Genomic DNA, 19,004 nt, shown 5'->3' with positions numbered 1-19,004 from the left:
CGATATGTGGGACCCTTGCGCATGAACTACGATAAAAGTAGGTTTTCAAAATCATGGTCCACTAGTTGTTTTCTGAATTTTCGAACAAACCAGAACTTATCCTTTCAAACTAAATCACAGATGTTTCCGTAGTCTCCTCAAATCTCGCTCTAACACAAGCGGGGCCCCCGTAACCACACGTGGTCCCCAAACTCGGTCTATGATCTAAAAGAGTAACCGGCACGTGCCAACTCCCTGCTTTTATCCAAAATAAATCCATTTATCCCTAAATTCCTGGTCCCCCAAGAGCCCACGCGTCATCACAAGCATCACGCCACGTTCCATTCTCGCCCGCCATCAATTCCCTGTAAGATGAAACAATTGACGGTCAAGATTAAGGATAAGAAAATTCTTATCCGCTTTTTTAAAAAATTCGTGCACCCAATCGAGGTTTCGCTCCACCACCACCTCCTATTTCTTTCCCTTTTCTCTCTTTTCGTCGGCGATAACGGAAGAAAAAGGACCTTTTTTTTTAATTGGTCTGAATTTTTTGGAAAAAATGGCCGATGTTTTGACCAAGAGCAGTCTCTTTGCGATTTGTGACAATCGATCCTCGTCGATTTCCCACAACAGGAGAAGGAATTTCTCTGTTGTGAGGTTCTCGCGTTGTTCGTCTCAATCTTTTGGGGGATTGAGATCTTCTTCGAAAAGTAGTGGATTTTTGGGGAAAAGATTTGATTTTGGGGATCGAGGATGTAAAACTGTGAGGGGGAGTCAACGCCCGACCTCTGTTCAGGTTTGTAGTTCAATTTTTGAATGAATTTACCATCAATTTTCACCGTAATCTAAGCGATTTCCCTGAATTTTCCCCTGAATTTAATAGGGTATTTGTGTGAAAAGTTATGATCTTTGAGGTATAATTGTTGGCCAGATAAACTATAATTTGTTTGTTGTGAAATTTTGCAGATGACTCTTGCCTTTCCAAAGGCTATGAGATGGTGGAAGAAAGGGTTGCAGCCAAACATGAAGGAGATCGAATCAGCTCAAGATCTCGTCGATTCTTTTCAGACCGCAGGCGACAGGCTCGTGGTTGTAGATTTCTTCTCTCCTGGATGCGGAGGATGCAAAGCCCTTCACCCAAAGGTATAATCTCTGCACAAAACTCATCAACCCCTTTTCAATTGCTGATAATATCATTCTCCCTCCTATAATGTTTGTGAATTTATGTATTTATTGTTTGTTTGTTTTTATTTGGGGGCAGATTTGCCAGTTTGCTGAGATGAACCCAGATGTCATGTTCCTCCAAGTAAATTATGAGGAGCACAAGTCGATGTGTTACAGCTTGAATGTCCATGTTCTTCCCTTCTTCAGGTTTTATCGGGGAGCGAACGGTCGCCTTTCTAGCTTCAGCTGCACCAATGCAACTGTGAGCTTTCAGTTTGGGGTGTAATTGTTCATAGTTGTGCTTTCAGATGCTACTAGGACTCGTGGGTTATTGCCATGGTTGGATTTTGCTTATCATATGTTTGTTCTGAATTCGATCTCCCTCTTGTTGATGCAGGTTAAGAAATTCAGAGATGCATTGGCCAAGCACTCAACGGAAAGATGCAGCCTCGGGCCAGCAAAGGGCCTCGAGGAATCCGAGCTCGTGGCTCTTGCTGCAAACAAAGACCTCTCTTTCACCTACACGAGGAAACGAGTCCCTGTGCCAGATTCAGATGACGACGGCGTGGCTGAACCAATCCCTTCAAGCCCGAAGCCCCCTCTTGTTCAGCCCTCAAGAGCTGCTCATGAGTCTGAAGATAAGAAGTTGGTCGCGGCTGGGAGATGAGATGATGATGGCTGTTCATCCTCTCCCTTGTACAGAAGTTAGTAACTTAGTTGTTGCTGTCTATAGTCGTGAACCTTCATATTAAAGGTTTTCTCATGTTTTACAAATGTTCTATAGTTGCACCAGAGAGCTGCAGGCTTGTCTTGGTTTTTATTGGTGTCTTGGCCTGCTAGCGAGTTGCTGTGTGATTAAATAATGAAGAGGGAAAGCTTGAGATGCCCTGTTTGAGAGAAACTGGTTTCTCTTTCTGTAAATATTTTTTGTTATGTGTTGCCCTAATTCAAGAGTTTATATTTCAATTACTTGCTTTTTTGGTTTTCGGATGGATTTATAGTTTCATGTGAGGAGCTAATGGGAGGAAGAACATTAAAATATGAAAATGCAGTATATTGGGGTGGCAAAAATGAGCACTTTGGAAAACCTCATCTGTCAAAAGCGTGTGATTGCTTCCAGCAGCACAATTTTGAAATCTGAAGTTTCATGGATGTTGGCAGATTGGCGATTGTTGCTTAAAGATGAGACTTTTGGTAATGGTTTTGGAAGGTGAATAGGTGACCCTAATGTTAGATTTGTCAAGCATTGAGATGTTGCTTTCAGAGGCGGTGTTTGCTTCTAGAAAAAGTGACGTGGGTTTGTGAGGTGAAAGGGTGGTGGAAGAAATTGTGGGCTAATTGACCTTTTTGAGCATACAACGTTGGAATGGAGCACATCTTTTATTGCAGGGGACCCTGTTTTTCGAAAAATCAGATTTTTTGACCGCATAAACTTAAAAGGAGTCCGGGTTGGCTTCAGCTTTCAGCTAGAATTAGTGTTTTTTTTTAAATCAAGGAGAAGGGCTCAGTAGCCCAAGATTATTAGAATGCTGCCTCCATCTTTAAGATTTTATCCGAAAATTTTCTTAACGTTGTTAACTGTATTTTTCACATGGACGGATAAATTTTTATTGGGAGATAATTTTGTTACGACATAAAATTAACTTGATTCCTGATTATTTGAATTCGTGGGATGATGATATGATTCCAGACGCACAGCTAAATCTTAGTGGTGACAGATTATGTCAGATTGCTCCTTGCTAATTGCTCATGCAAGCGAATCATATTCTCTCATTCTAGTTGAATTAACTAAACATTGAAAAAACCTATATCTCTACCAAATCATTATATGTTTGAAGAATTCACCAAGTAAGTTGTTTGCGACATGAAAACATTCATTTCCAAATTTATAGTAGTAAACAACCTTACATAAGATTAAACAACAGCGAGTGCACACCTCACATGCGTACAGGAGACGGACTAATTTACACGTTCTGCTCCAAACAACTTTTGTAGTTTACAAAATAATGTTTGTTCCTCTTATATCAAGGAATTTTAAAAAACTTTCGATCATCAAAATATTGATTTTAATTAACTCTGCTCAAATATCACAAGACTTAAAACTTTTCATATCAAATCATTTTCTGAACTTTCCTTAGTTCAATAAGTTCTAAGCGCTCATTCTTCCATATGTGAGTTAAGTTCACGTCTTAAGAATAATAACCCTTAATTTATTATAATGATGTTAGGGGATCTCACCTTCCTCTTCATCAAGAATCTAGAATCTAACTAAAGGTGATGCTGGCACAAACAAGAACCGAAGATATCTGGAGGCCAACACGGATGTCTACAAATTAATCCCTTATAACAATTTTCTATCAAACTTGCTTCTCTTATTGATTTAACACCTAACTAGCAGCCAAGACCAAGATAAAGACCATACGATAATTTTGAACAAGAATAAACTTCTGTGCAGTAGAATATGCTGAGCATAACGTGTGTTCATAAATAAATGAAAGTGAAAACATTATCTCCTCTTTTGAAAGGTTCTATGAAAATATTTTCTTCCTCAGTCATATTTCTGAAATTTAGATAAAACTTTCACCTTTTCAGTATGAATAGATTTCTCTTCCAAATGTTTAGGATTTTCTCGTACTGTCTTTTTTTCTTTTTTCTTTTATCAATCAAATTTCCATCCAAGTTGATAGTTGTGAGACACGAATTTTTTTTCTTTTTTCTTTTCTTTTTCTTTTTCCGTGAGATGAATAGCTCAGATGGCATATGGAAAGCTATCAACTTAGGGGCTGTTTGTTTCACCATTTTTATGAAAAAGGTAGGATTTGAGTCTGACAATGACAAAATTGCAAGTAAATGATTCTTTATGAATTCTATTCTTGAGTTTGGTTCCCAAAAAATTTATAGATTTCAGAATCTATAAAGTTAAAAAAGTATACTGATTTTATAGAAACCCAAATCCTAATGATTTGGGTGGATTTGGGGTAGAAAGCTGACACATTTGTACTATTCTCTCTCTTTTTTTTCTCGGATTCCGTTTCTTCACAAACCCTATATTATTATGAGACCAAATCCTATTCTTATTCCAAACAAACTAAAGAATATGAATTTGAGGGTTTGAATTCTATTTTTCCATGTTATGAAACAAACATAGAAATGAAAAAAAAGATTCCATGACAACATAAAATTGTCTTAAATTTTTTTATGGATTAGCAAGGAATCCATAAAAAATACGGGGGAGTCCTAATCCTATTCTTGCTCACTATTGAACCAAACACCCCATTAAGTTAGGAAAGATTCCAAATTCAAATTGTGAGAAGATCTTTGTTTCACAAAGAAGAGAACAGGAATATCAATTTACCAATAAACTTCAATAACCAACGACTGTATTTGCATGTTCCCCTCAATTATGCATTTGGCCGGCTCTTGTTTTCAAGAGATTCAAATATCCCAACCTTTGTTTATGTTTTTGCTTGTACACCCGTCCAAAGATTTGTCCTGAGGGATGAGTCCAATTCACTAACTGCTTTCAACTTCCATAATAATTTGAAGCGATAATAATACTTGCATATATATAGCGAGACCAGCATCACACTTGGGCATTCATCCATCACCAATTTTAATAGGTGATCCACATATTTCAATAGAGGAGTGATAGATTGACAAGTGTGGGCCATTATATCTAAAGATCTTAGAGAAGATTTGAGGCCTAGGGATGCGCTGATGTGAACATGCAAAGAAAACGGGAGCAAGGCTTGAAAGAAATCCAATTTTTTTTGACATTGGACTTGGTCCAACGAAACAATATCAATAGGAATTAGGCCATTGGCCAGTAATAGAAGCCACATCTCAGTCTAAAAATTTTAGAGTGGCACTACAGACACACCTTGTGCCACACCCTCAGCCACACTCCCCTCTCTCTGCTACAGTAACCGGGCCCACATGAGATTTATTTTATAAATCTCATATGGGGCTGAGGGTGTGGCACAAGGTGTGCCTATATCATTTTTAAAATTTTTTTAAATCCAAAGCTCAAAAACAGTACAAGGATTGAAGATTAAAGAAACATCCTATCTAAAAAAATTTAATCAAGTAAAACCATTTTTTCCTATATGGACTATGTAACTTTACTATTTTTTTCCTTAATTCCTCGTCCTTAATCCTTTTTCAATCAGTATCTTAAGTTTTGCAAGGAGTATTCGTTTTCAATCAGAACCTTAAGTTTCGGAAGGAGAATTATGATCATTTTCCTCACCATAGGAGCTAGATTATTAAACCCCTTATTTTCATCTTAGAAGTTGAATTAGTAAACACCTTATTTTATGAGCTTTCTTATATCTAAGTATTCTTAAATCTTATATATAGTCTTTACAGTATGAAAATTGATGTTTGACAAGTTGAGGTGTTAACTCTCCATAACCTCTCACTTAACATGTAGCTAACTAATACGACTCTTGGAAGATGGTCCTCAGAATGATGGTCATGCTCAAAGTAACTGCCTGGTGAGAGTTACTTGGGTCAACATCATTGTTGCAACCTTCACGGTTACTCTCATGTAGATAAGAGTTCTCAGGATACTCTGTACATACACAAACAAGAACGGTGGTTCTGGGATTTGGATCCTCTCCACTACAAAAAAGTAGTGGAGAGAACACTACTTTTAATCTCAAGCGTTAATTATTTAGTAGGCGGTTATGATACAATCTAAATCTAACACTTACCATACCCCTGTGTATTGCACTCATTCCTAATTTGCACTAAAAGAAAAAATCATAACCATCAACTAGATAATCAATGGCTGTGATTATGTAGTGGTCCCTTCATTATTTTTTTTGTAGTGGAGAGAATCCGAATCCGTGGTTCTGTTTGATATCGGGATCCCGATATGGAAATCAACAGAACTTGCTTCTCTCGCGGATTCGACACCTTCACCGGTAGTCAAGACCGAGAGAGGGACTCGAAGATAACGTTGAACAACCGTGGAGCCCATGACGTGAGTTAATAGACTGAAATGACAAGAAAAACAATGAACCCTCATCCTTAGGGGTGGAAATGAACCAAATAATTAACAAATAGTTCGATAATTGTTCGAAAAAGTATTCGGTCATATTCGATTCGGTAGTTCATTTACCACTAAACAAATATTTTTTAGTATTCGAGTTTACTAACGAATAGAATTTAACCAGATGTATATTCGATTCGTTTGTCTATTAAATATTCGTTTAAAATTTGATCACATCATATTACTTGTATTATTGCACATATGATGTCATATTTTTAACCTACATACCATTTCTACTTGAGCTTTATATCCTGATTTTAAGACTTAAATAATCTTAAATCTGTTTTCTAATTAAAATTTTGATTTAAATATATATACATCATATATTATAAAGGAATAAATTTTATTTATGTATTCAAATACTATTTGAAAATCAAATTCTTTAGTGGAATAAATATACTTTGATATTCGATAAGTATTCGTGAATATTCATGAATATTTATCAAATACCAAGTATTCGAGTTCGAATTCGAAAAACTAGATATATGAATTTTAGAGTCCACATTCGAATTCGATAATTTTAAACAAATACAAATACGAACATCTTAGTATTCGATTCGATTCGATCGTTTACCACCTCCTATGAAAATCTTTTTTTCTTTTTTGTGGTTAGATTTTCTGAAATTAAGATAAATCCATTTCACTTTTTTCAATATAAGAGCATTAATATCTCTTATAAATGTTTAGTAGGTTATTATTAGCATCCTAAGTTTCTTTCCTTTCCCAATCGTTTTTTCACCCAAATTAAAGATATTAGACAGAAAATTTGCTGCTTCTTTCCTTTACAAACACGCTTTATCTTTTTTTCCAGGAATACATGACAAAATCTCATCATTAAGGCTTCGTTTGGATACCATGATGTTTTACTTGTTTTCATGATGTTTTTATCAAAAATAAAATACCATGTGTTTAGAAACCATGATGTTTTTTGAGCTAGATCATCCTCAAACTAAAAACACAATATTTATTTCAATTGAGGTTTGGTGTTTTGGTTTTGAGTTTGAGGTGTTAATATAATATTTAACATAATATATTAAACATAATTAATATATAGTTATTATCGCTATACTTATTATATTATACTATACTATATTATAGTTAATCTAACATATTAGTAACATTTATTAAATAATATAATAACATATTAAATACTAGTATTTCAAATGTTGATAATGTATTATATAGTAATAAATAATAATAATAATAATAAAGTTATTGCTAATAATAATATTATATAATACTAACATATTTAATATTAAAACAATAATATAACAATATTACAATAATATATTGCATAGTAAATATAATATAATATATAAAATATTAATATATTATATAATAAATAATATAATTTATTATAAAGTAAAATAATTTTTAATACTAAATAATTTATTGCAAACAATGTTATATAATAGTATATTCATAAATAATAATATATAGGTTTTATAATAATTTTTAATAATTATTTAAAGTTTTATTGATAAACTTTAACATATTAGAAAGTATAATATATTATATAATATTAAAATATTTATAATATATTAATTTATTAATAATACACTAGTAATAACATAATATTAACATTATTAATAATATTAGATTATATTAATAATTGTATAATATTATATTAATAATAAAATAATATTAGTTTAATAATATCATATAACATATAACAATAACAAATTGATATATCAAAATAATTAAATATATTATTATTTGAAAATAATATGTAATAATTATAACATAATATAACACATTAAAGTACAATATAATATTATAATACATTATACAATATTACATTTGTATTATATATTTAATATTTATAATACTATAACAATGTAAACTAAATATTATAATATTTTATTTATAGTATATTTTATTATAATTAATATATAATATATTTACAATATGTTTAATATTAATGTTATAACAGATCAAACTAGTGTTGACAAAAAATACTGAACATAGTGTTTTGAAAATACTTAAGGGAAAAACATAATATCATGGTGTTTTTTTTTTACAAAAGCACAATAAGAAAAACACCATGATATCTAAACAATTACCAGCGTTTGGCAACCATGACGTTTTTACCGTTTCTGTTTTTGTTTTCAACAAAAATAATAAAACGCGTTTGGCAACTGGAGTGTTTTTTTGACTTGACCCTTTACAAACTCTAAAAAATAAATACTTTTCTCAAAACACCAAAAATGTGTTTTGAAATTCCGTTTTTTCATCTAAGCCGCCGTCCGTCCGCCGCCCGCTCGCCCGCGCGTCCACCTGCCGGACGACGCCGTCGATCGTCGCCGAGCCCATCGGCAGCAGCCACCGCCTGCCACAAGCGCTGCGCCATCGCTGCCGTCGGCTGCCACCGATGCCCGCCGCCCATCGTCATCGCCCGCCGGCAGCCCCCGCCGCTGTCCGCCGCCCCGCGCCGTCGGCCGGTCGTCGTGCCGCGCGACGATCATCGTTTGCCCGCCGCCGTCGGTCGCCACCCGCCACCGACCCTTACCGATCGCCCGCCACGAGCTGCCGCCGGCACACGGCCTGGCCGCGCCCGCTCGACCACCGGCAGTTCATCGTGATGGTCGCCCGCCGCTCGTCCAGCCGGTCGCCCATCGGCCGCGCTGCCGCGCCACCGCCGCCGCCAGTGTCGCGCCCAACTTCGCCGCGCGCCGCCATCGGTCCAGGCCGCTGGCTACCACTACGTCACTTTATAAATAATAACTATAAATGGTGTTTTCAAAACATGTTTGAAAAAAAAAACACCATGGCATGGTGTTTTTCTAAAAAACACAACAAAAACAAACAATTCTACCAAACACTTAAGTAATTAAATAAAAAACAAAGCAATCATAGAGTTATGACCAGTTCCGTATTCGAACTTTTACTAGGCATAAGTTTCAAAAGGAAGCAAGGAATATCAAATCACCAATAAAACTTCAAGAAACAGTGACATTGCTTGTTACCCTGAATTATGCTTTTGGTATCCCTACCATCATTAAAAAAATAACATAATATAAAATAAATATCCCCACCTTAGTTATGTTTCCTTGTACACCTGTCCAAAATTTTGTCCAAAGCGTTGAATCCAATACACTTAATTCTTGATCTCCCAAGATAATTTGAAGCAAAAATAGTATCGTACATATAGATACCAACATCACACTTGGGACTTCATCCATCACCAATTTAATAGTGATCCACATATTTCAATGGAACAGTGGCAGTAGATTGAACAGTGATTCAGTGGACCATTATATCCAAAGATTGCAGAGGAGAAGATAAGAAATTTAAGGATGTGATTTCTTGAACAATGTTGGAGAAGTAACTCCCAGTAATCTTTGTATTCAGAAACTCAAAACAATGTGACATTAGACTTGTTCACGATGTGTGATATATTATATGATATATATATATAACTTATAGTATATATATATATATAATTTATTTATTAGTATATAAATAAACTCAACACAATGTGAGCATTAGACTTGTTCCGATGTAGTATATATATATAGTATATAATATAAGTAATATATATAACTATATATATATATATAATAATAGTTATAATATATATATGTAAATATATATATCTACAAAGAACTCTATCAACTTAAGCTTATCTTTGAGACTTCCAATTTACCAGTTTCTAGCCACAGCGGTCCCCAACATCACACATTTATTAATATAAAACATCACTTTATATATAATACAAAGGATCCCTAGCAAATCATAGTGAGACACTATTGCCCTAATCCCACTTAAAGTTGACCACAAGTTTTCACACGACACATATATATATATATAATTATATATATATATAATAGTATATATATATATAGTAATAGTATACTATATATGATATATATATATATTAATAAGATTAATGAGTACACCTTGTCATAGAGGGGATTATCCTCCTATGACCCTCTAAAATCCACTGGATTGAGCGAATTGGTGGATTACCGGTCCGTTGAACTTGATCTAGCATATTCTAATAATCCTCTATTATCATCTATCCGAAGTTTGGGGGAGTGACCCGCGTGCGTCGTTGACCATTCCATTACAGACACGTCGTTCAAATTGTTTTAACGGTTTTGAAATTGAATAGAACTTTTCAATGCTTCGATGGAGGTCAAACGAAACGACGGATTCAACCCTCAAAATCTTGTGTGTTGAGGTTTTAGAAATATGTAGATTTCAAGTTCGAACGAACGGGATCATCGCAAATGCTACCGCTCTCATGTGATTTATACGAGGCGTCAAAGGAAGAAATCCCCTCCTATGAACAAGGATACCCATTAATCTCCTCTCTCATTCTCTCTCTCGTCTATAATATATGATATATAATATATATATTTATATATATATATATATAATAAGTATACCTAATCAACGTTAAGTTGATGTCCAACCAAAACTTCTAGACACGTCATTTATTAATATAGAAAAACATTTCATATTAGGCAATGAATCCTCTAAGCAATATGATTATGAATGGCTAAAAAGTTTGGTGAGCAATTTTTGCATGATCGGGCACTTAAGTCCTGACAACAAGTTTTAATATATATATATATATATATATATATATATATATAATCATAAGCTCCTCAAATTTTAAAAGCTAAGGCTCAAAATAAGCAAAGAAGAGGTCAAGGATTAAAATAATTCTAAAAATTAAGCAGTTTGATCTTTCTTTTACTCAAAATGGACTAACTAGTTGAACTCCTTTTCTTCATCCTTAGACCTTAAGGAGGATAATCATCATTTCTTCATAAGTGAAAGGATTATTTATTAACCCACCTGAAGAGAGAAGTACAAACACCCCCCATATTTTGAAGTGTTACCTCTTTTACAATTTTTATGCTTGGTAATTTAAGATTTTGTACCTCACCTTAACTTACGTGTAAGTTTATCATGTTTGCAAGTTAAAATAGCGGTTTACTCTCCTAACACCACACTTAACCCGTTGCCAAACAGCACATTGAAGCTTTTAATGTTTGGAAGCAGAATGTTGGAAGGGACTTGAAAGCAGTCCAATGGGTCTTATACGCGTCTCATGTATCCTGTAGTACAGCAAAGAAAATGAAAGTAGTTTTCCCCCCTAATTCATAAAGTTGAAGAGTTATACATAGTGAAAACATTAAGGTTGTTTAATTTCCTTACTATATTTAGATGGATTCATAAATATGGACAAATTTCTAGCCAAACCAAAGAAAACAAGACTTGTACAGCTAAGTGAACTCCAAACAGCACGGCTGGCAAAAAATGGCCCGGGATGAAATAGAGAGAAGCTAGCTCGTTATTGCTTCAATTTCCTTGCTATTGTATCTGAAGATATGCCGTTTTACCATTTTAATGTAACTTAGATACCAGTTTCCCTCTCTGCACATCATAATTACGTGTCAGGTTATATTTACATGCGACTGAGGCAAACAACAGAGAAATCTACAAGAAGGGAGCAAAATAAAATTAAAAAATATATATATGAAGATGAACAAATTGATGCAAAAAAGATAAGAAATGAACAGGAGACACTTTGAAAGACTTCATTGTGCAGAGCAGAAGATGTAAGTGGCAATTTTTTCAAAATGAAGAATGTTGCATATGAAATTTGCAAAGAAACAAGTTATTGTGCGTGGTAATAAGGCTTGTTTCATCTTCCCAAAAAACTTCAAGGTGGTTACAATAATTTTAATGATAAAATATATACCTTCTCTAGTTTAAGTGGAGGAAAAAAGTTGATAACTTACCGGTGCTCCAGCAATCCAGAGATCTTTCAATCCAAAAAAATTCATACTGAAATCCAGTCCCAGACTTCCAACGTCTCTGAACTGCTCCTATATTAAAATGTGTTCGTCCACAAATGAATGCACTACGAAACATTAAACTCGAACTGAGAGCATACACATCTAGAAACTCTGCAGGCATGCTTCAAAGTTAAGCAATCGAAGTCAAAATTATAACCAGGCAGAGCAAAACTAACCCTGGAATCAGGAAAAATCACTTCCAGTTGCAGTTTAGTCCTTTTAGATTCATTTTCCAGCAGCAGGATTGCGACCAAACTGGATTATCATTGGTTTGCCTTTGAACACGTAACCATTGACTAGATTCTGTAAAAAATAAAATAAAATTTAGTAGAATGCCCATCTAGAAACATATCACATTCATATCAACCAAAAAGGGTGGACACAATCTTGTATTCGGATTTCATCAGGAGCTTAAAATAATTAAATTTTACTAGTTTTTCAGAGCTAATAAGTATAAAAATATCCCACTTCACAGAAAGTAAGCTACTTTCAGTAGTCAGTACAAATATATTAAGGTGACCTGGTCAGTAGTCAAGGGTTTTAACACTACTTTATAACACGCTGAGCAAACACAGGAATCAATCAGAGGAGAAAAGAAATTGGAGCACACTGGGACCAAGTTTGGTGCAGATACATACCAGAGCATGCTGAGCAAGATCAACTGATGGAAATGTCACAAAAGCCTGACCCCTCATTCGCCCCTCCTGAGATGCAAAACATTACTATGATCAAGGACATATCAATCACTAGGATATATTACATTCTAACCAATAACACTCCATATGATGAAGTCATGAAGGATGGTTTTTGTAATAATATTCTGATTTATTTGGCAAATCTAGAAGAATAATCAAAAGAAATAAAAAAAAAATATATAAACATATAATACTGGAAAATCAGAAAAAAATATGCACATTATATAAATTAAAACATGACTAACATTAAGTTTCAACTGAAGATCCTGTATAAGAGCAAATAAAGATTAATGTGGCACAGAAAAAAATCTGGCGCAGCTTGAATACTCACATTATGCTCAGGTCCGTCTTTCATCAACAATGTTGTACATAAAAGGCAGCTGATCAGGCAGTCTCTTCACCTAGGTCATGGATAAGTTAACCTACTATCAGCCCCGGCCCTCATCACATGCCTAGCTGTCAATGAGAGTTTGATAAGGTTGCCTTGTGTGCTAAGCTTGATATCGGAGAATGGGATAAAGTTGTGGTTGCCTATAGTGATGGAGGCAGACTAGATGGCGGTGTGAAGCAAGATTTGGAGTCTCCTGAAGGATACAGGAGCCATTTCATTCTACCCAAAGCTGACAGCTATTGGTGGAGAACATCAGAGCATCATCATATGGGCTTCAAACGTAAACCAATTCCTAACTTCATCACCCCTCAAAACTCTCTAATCCCTTAAACAATCTTGACTTTAGGTCAAATTGAATCTAGAGATGGATTGATTAATTAATCCCAACCATCAATTACATTAATTTAGGTTCCGTAAAAGGAATAGATAAAAAATGAACCAAATTAAGTAGGACTTGCTCAAGCTGCTGACGATACAGTTCAAGTCAACCATATGTAAACTTACCATCATATGAGGATGACCCAACAAAAATTAGGCGGGAAAGATAAGAGAGATTGTACCTCGTACTAGTGAGATCAACGCCAATCTCATATTTATGAAGATAAGGATATTAGATACAGTGTATCATGACCAGTTTGTAACGTGGACTAGTTCTATTTATCTACTCAGCAGCCAGAACAATCGCTGGAATGATTCAATGCAGAAACATGTAGATGTCTGTGCATAATTGCTAGTCTTTGAAAGATGCTAGTGATAAATGAGATAAAAGGGTCTCAGTAACTATGACCTCTGAAGATTAAGGACAGCACATCAGAAGAAGGTACAAGAAGATATGATGTGCACAAAACTTTGACTTAAAAATCTTAACATTAAGTGAGACAAATGTATGTCCTTTCACTCAACAAGATGAAGCATCAATCCAACAGGGGTCATAACAGCTGGATAACTATAAGGAAGCTACACTGTGAGCGTAATGGCAGAAATTTCTGCGCATATCAAGTATAACTCAAGGTTAATAGTAGTATGCGAGTGAAGCCAATATGTGGCTGAAGCTAATTCTTACCAAACACTTTAGCAAGTGAGTCATGAACTTATGCTTGAAACTAAAGTGTCTCTATGCTTTCTCCATCTTCGTCCTTTCCCGAACCCCAAGTGACTTTGGACTCCTACTTTCTCCGTCCCTAAATTGGGATTTATTTTGATTGCAGTCACCACCAAGCACTTATGGAGAAAACTTCTACCTCAACCCTTCATTGTGACCAATTCCAACTCCTGACCACTAGCTCTGGCAACCAAAACAAATTATCCCATACCCTGATAACATCCTTCTCTCCTATCCTCTCATACCCAACAATATATTGTGCATCTTAAGACAAAGGATGCCATAATCATCCAAGTTTAAACTTGACAAAGTGATATGCAAACAAAGTAACATCACTAAGTATAAGAACATAACTTACTTGCATTAATTTGATATGAAGACCAGATCTTGCAGCTTCCAAATTTTCAAACAGTGAACCTGTATGTTACATGATCCAGAGGACAATGTTAAGTGAATTAAACAGAAAACATGACGCAAGTTAAGTTGAGATATCTGACAGTTGCAACACATGATTGTTCACAAATAATTTGTTCATAAATAATTACCCAGGCCAGCTTGTTTAATTGATATTGAGCAACATACCAAATATGTAGTAGAAATCATCAGAAACCACATCTTTTGCCAAATTCTTTATGTACAAGACCATAGCAGGGTTCCCAGCAGCATAGTTCTGCAAGAATGAAGAGCTCAAATATTAACTTCAAAACATAAGGTTAATTCGAAATTAAATCCACACACAAGTAGTGTTTAGTACACTAACATCAAGAAGTCTGTCTTTGCATTTGTAATGAATTCAGTATTAAGGTTTTTTCTCTGTAAACTCAAAGAAATGCCAAGTAACCTTTCTGCAATTCCACTTGCACTTATATGCCTTGATTAGAGATAGTGGCGTTTCTGCACGCTCTCATCTCAGAATCATGCATGCACTTGTAGTGTTAATCAGGTAAATAATTGCAACATCAATAATGCTCGCTCACTCTTGATCCAACTCTATAGTTTCAAACATAGTCACTTCTGTTACCCCTTCGAAACAACATTATATTTCAAACCCTTCGAAATATCCTTTTCGGGCTGCTGATGTTTCTTTTGGGATAGAGGACGTGGTCCAGCATCATTTTGTTCTAAGGCCCTAACCCTAGCTTCCAAAAACATAGACATGCAATCTTGGAAAACTAATCAATCCCCTGTCCAAAATGACATAAGAGATATGAATGATATGCATTCCACTCTATGGGATCCTCAGTCACAACTATATATTTGTCAGATTCTCCTTGAACTTCTGCTTCTTCTGCATCTTCTTCTGATACAACTTACAAGAAGTCCCCAGTGGTCCTTTTCTGTGACGTGTAATCTCTCAAGTATGCAATCTCCAATTATCCAATTCCAGGACCAACTACCTCATGGGTAACATTCATGATGCTCCATGACTAGCAAAACTAGGTAAAACTGGTGCATTTGAATAAATGACTTTTAATGTATAACATGAAAAAGTAACTGGTTCAAATGTAACACATATGAACAGTATTTCAATCATATTGCTCAAGTGAAGAGGTGTTTGAGTGACTAAAAAATTGGGAAGAGCATGCTTCTACATACACTATTAGCAAGAATCGATGAAATCATTGTTTCAAGTAGTTTCAGTTTGCTAAAGGGCTAGTACATATGTGATATAGGAACGATAAATGCAAACAAAGCAAATATGCCGAAATTTATTCTGCAAGTGTAATAGCCCCCATACAAGACAAAAGAAAGTGGAAAACAGGAATTTCAGAGGTTAATTATAATATTTTTATGCACTCGTAATATATGGCAACAGTTCAGCATTAATGTGTTATTCAAATGAGGTGGTGGGATAAACCTTATTTATTCACAAAAGAAGAAAAATCATAAAACTATAAAAAGCATAGATCTTAACCTTAAACATAGGCAGAGATAATATTTCCTCTGGAGGTAACTTCCCCTTTTGTATGTCCTCTGGTGCGGCGTAAGGCTTTTGCTCAACCTGCTCTTGTACAGGCTCAGTCAATTCTTTACCGTCAGTAGCATCATCAGTAATCCCTTTTTGGGGTGCCTTAGGGGCAATTTTTATCTGGCAAAAACATAAAGTAAGTCATCTACTTCGAGAACTTATATTTCTGAGAAGAAATACAGTAGTAGAGTGAAAACCTGTAGCACCGGGTTTTTCCTTTTTATCAATGGGACCTCTTTTGGAACCAAGCTGGCAGGCCTCAAACCAACGGCTTCATGTGCCACACCCTTATCAATTGCAGGGCCTACAATTGCTTCTCGTTTTACACGTTTTTTAATGCGATTATCACCAGCATCGTCCTACCAATATCAAGTGTAAAAGCAAGAAGGTCAAAGATATACAATCAAATAATTATCAATAAATCTAATCGACATGCGTAAGTACTTCTGATGACTCCATCTCAGATTCGTCACTTGATAGATCAGCCCGTGGATGGTCAGCTGTAACAGGAGGTGGTGGAGGAGGAGGGGCAGGAACTGGAGGTGGGAGAGGCGGTGTTGGCAGTGCCATACGAAAAGGGGCTGGAAGATTCATCTTGTTCATTAAATGTAGAACCTACCAAGAAGGTAGGCATTTTAGTTTTCAGCAACTAATAGGAACAATATTTCTAAAGGTTGTTCACATTTTAATGTTCATTAATAATAAAAATATAAAAGAAATAAGGATATGTAGTGTCATTATGTTCTAGCTATAGAAGTTCCTAACCATCTTCTATTGATATTCAATAATATATTTTTCAATAATATAGAAAATGAGGCAAGAAAGAGACTTAAGTACACAATATTATCAGGGAGAAATTTCATACCTGTGTATAAAAACGAGGAACGGCGATAAGGGAATTTACAATATTGGTAAGTATATTTCCATCTGGAGGTGGATATGCATACCTGTCAAACAATCACCACTCAGCACATTTTCTAGAAAAAAATAAATGGTTTGTACTCTGTAATTAGGATGGAAAACCTATTGCCAAGGTAACTCCATTAAAATTCACTGGACCAATACATTTTGCTGCGACAAACAATCAAATGAGATCAAAAGATATATTTTTGACCCAGCACTTTATCATGAACGAGCAGTACATCAAAACTTTTCACAGTTCAATATGTGTACTGAGACAAATTTCCTACAGCATTACCAACTTGAGTTGAAAATTCTCCAACCTTAAAATTTATTGTGCATGAACCATAAGCCATTCACAAAACCTGAAGACCTTATATTCCCCTATTCCTAACCTTTCTGATTGAAATGGTGGTTTCTTTATTATCCAAAATAAATGCTAAGAAGCCGTTCTGACATTTTGTTCTAGTCAAATTCATTAATTTGTGTGATGTAAGTGCGAAACCTTAGAACATATGGCTGTTTTGTTATTTACAAAAATAAAGCTTACTTTGTCAGCCATTCACTACTCCTTAGAACATGAAGCATCGTTAAAAAATCTAGTGTATATTTCTATAAAAAGAGAAAAACTAGTAAGCACGAAAAACACCATCGTTAGTAGAGAATAAACATACTCAAGATGGGGAGGGAATGGATAGTCCACACCAAGTCTCGAAGCAATTGGTTCGCTAGCATAAACTGAGTTCACTGGGTTGGCAGGATCTTTCAGCAATGATGCTGGTTGACTGGAGTCCTTAGGTTGGGCTTCACTTTTTGTGCTTGTGCTCTTTGGATTTGAGCCCACTCGCTCTACTGTCAATACTTTCCCAAGAAATCTCAACCTGAAGTAGTACCAAGACAAAGTCAAAGCACGAAACAAAGCAAATTTTGAGCAGCCAAGATTGGAAGAGTTGAAAGAAGAGACATGAGTTTCACTGAGGGCCCTGGACTCAGTCTCAGTTATTGAGGCACTTGACTTGAAAAAGGTAAGTAGCGTAAAATGGCTGGGGGGCAATAACCTGTTCATTTGAGCTTGTGCTTGAGTAGCCAAAGCCTCATCCTTGAAATCAACAAAGGCGCAATTTCTTAATCTGCACAACAAAAATGTAACCAGAAGGAAACAAAGATGAGCAAGCAATAAATTATCACGTCTCCCGTTTGAGTTCAGTGAATGGGTTGCAATGTTCGAGAAACAATTGAGTTAATACATTTCATTTAAGAAAGCAACAAAGGAACCATGAAAACCAAAAAAAATACTACTCTCGTACTTCATCATTCTTAAATGCTGTAAAAATTCAATAACCGTATTTTAGTCAACTCTTAAGCCCAAACCATTTACGTCCCAAAAAATATCAAGGCCCACATAAGTTTCCATCAGAAAAACTAAAAGGATATCTCCATCTTCTACTCGCCTCAATTACAATGTATTCTACCACTGTTAACTTCCTAGTTTCCACCAATTTCAACATGGTTTTCAGCATTTAAACGTTCAGATGATATGTAACCTTTCGAATGTTTCCCATCGCAATTGCTAACTTTCTTTGTCTTTTGCTTTATACATTAAGTTCCAAATCTCAGTCTTTTTCAACGAAATCGAATACATGCAGTAACCTCATAATTTTCATGCATTACAAGTTTATTTATAATATCACGACAACTAAGAAGGACGTACAAGCTCACAAACTAATTTGTAAAAGTAAATCTTTTTCCTACTGCAAGGAAGGGGGGGGGGGATAGCAACAGAAAATTGAGGAATTAGGGTTTAGAGATGAAAATTACTTGCCACCGGCGCAAGGGCGAACGGCGGAGGCGCCGTAGTGAGAGAAGAGGCGGGAGAGCATATCGTTCGGAATCGCCTCCGGCAAATGCCGAACCAGGAGAGTCACCGTCACTCCT

General features: G+C 35.4%; 2 protein-coding genes across 5 annotated transcripts; one reads left to right on the top strand and one right to left on the bottom strand.

Annotated features, from left to right (window-relative positions):
• On the top strand, window positions 430-2,112 carry LOC109850168 (thioredoxin-like 1-2, chloroplastic). The gene is made up of 4 exons (XM_020420116.1): window positions 430-775; window positions 946-1,122; window positions 1,241-1,405; window positions 1,541-2,112. Exons 1-4 carry the CDS (start codon window positions 539-541, stop codon window positions 1,808-1,810), a joined length of 849 nt encoding a protein of 282 aa, XP_020275705.1. The 5' UTR covers window positions 430-538; the 3' UTR covers window positions 1,811-2,112.
• LOC109850244 (U11/U12 small nuclear ribonucleoprotein 65 kDa protein) lies at window positions 11,215-18,998 on the bottom strand. Of its 4 annotated transcripts, none has more exons than XM_020420211.1 (13): window positions 18,888-18,998; window positions 18,128-18,199; window positions 17,744-17,950; window positions 17,035-17,116; window positions 16,614-16,784; window positions 16,367-16,528; window positions 16,116-16,289; window positions 14,783-14,870; window positions 14,559-14,617; window positions 12,651-12,716; window positions 12,189-12,315; window positions 11,956-12,123; window positions 11,215-11,587 (listed from the first exon to the last, which is right to left on the bottom strand). In XM_020420211.1, the coding sequence occupies exons 1-11, from the start codon at window positions 18,947-18,949 to the stop codon at window positions 12,238-12,240; spliced, it is 1,221 nt and encodes a 406-aa protein (XP_020275800.1). In that variant the 5' UTR covers window positions 18,950-18,998; the 3' UTR covers window positions 11,215-11,587; window positions 11,956-12,123; window positions 12,189-12,237. The 4 variants fall into 4 exon arrangements, with proteins under 4 accessions (XP_020275800.1, XP_020275802.1, XP_020275801.1 ...); XM_020420213.1 differs by having other exon boundaries at window positions 11,956-12,077; XM_020420212.1 differs by having other exon boundaries at window positions 11,956-12,042.

Source organism: Asparagus officinalis, chromosome 7 (assembly GCF_001876935.1).
Source record: "Asparagus officinalis chromosome 7, Aspof.V1, whole genome shotgun sequence".
Taxonomy (NCBI): Eukaryota; Viridiplantae; Streptophyta; class Magnoliopsida; order Asparagales; family Asparagaceae; genus Asparagus; species Asparagus officinalis.
This window is presented reverse-complemented; position numbering and strand designations above follow the sequence as displayed.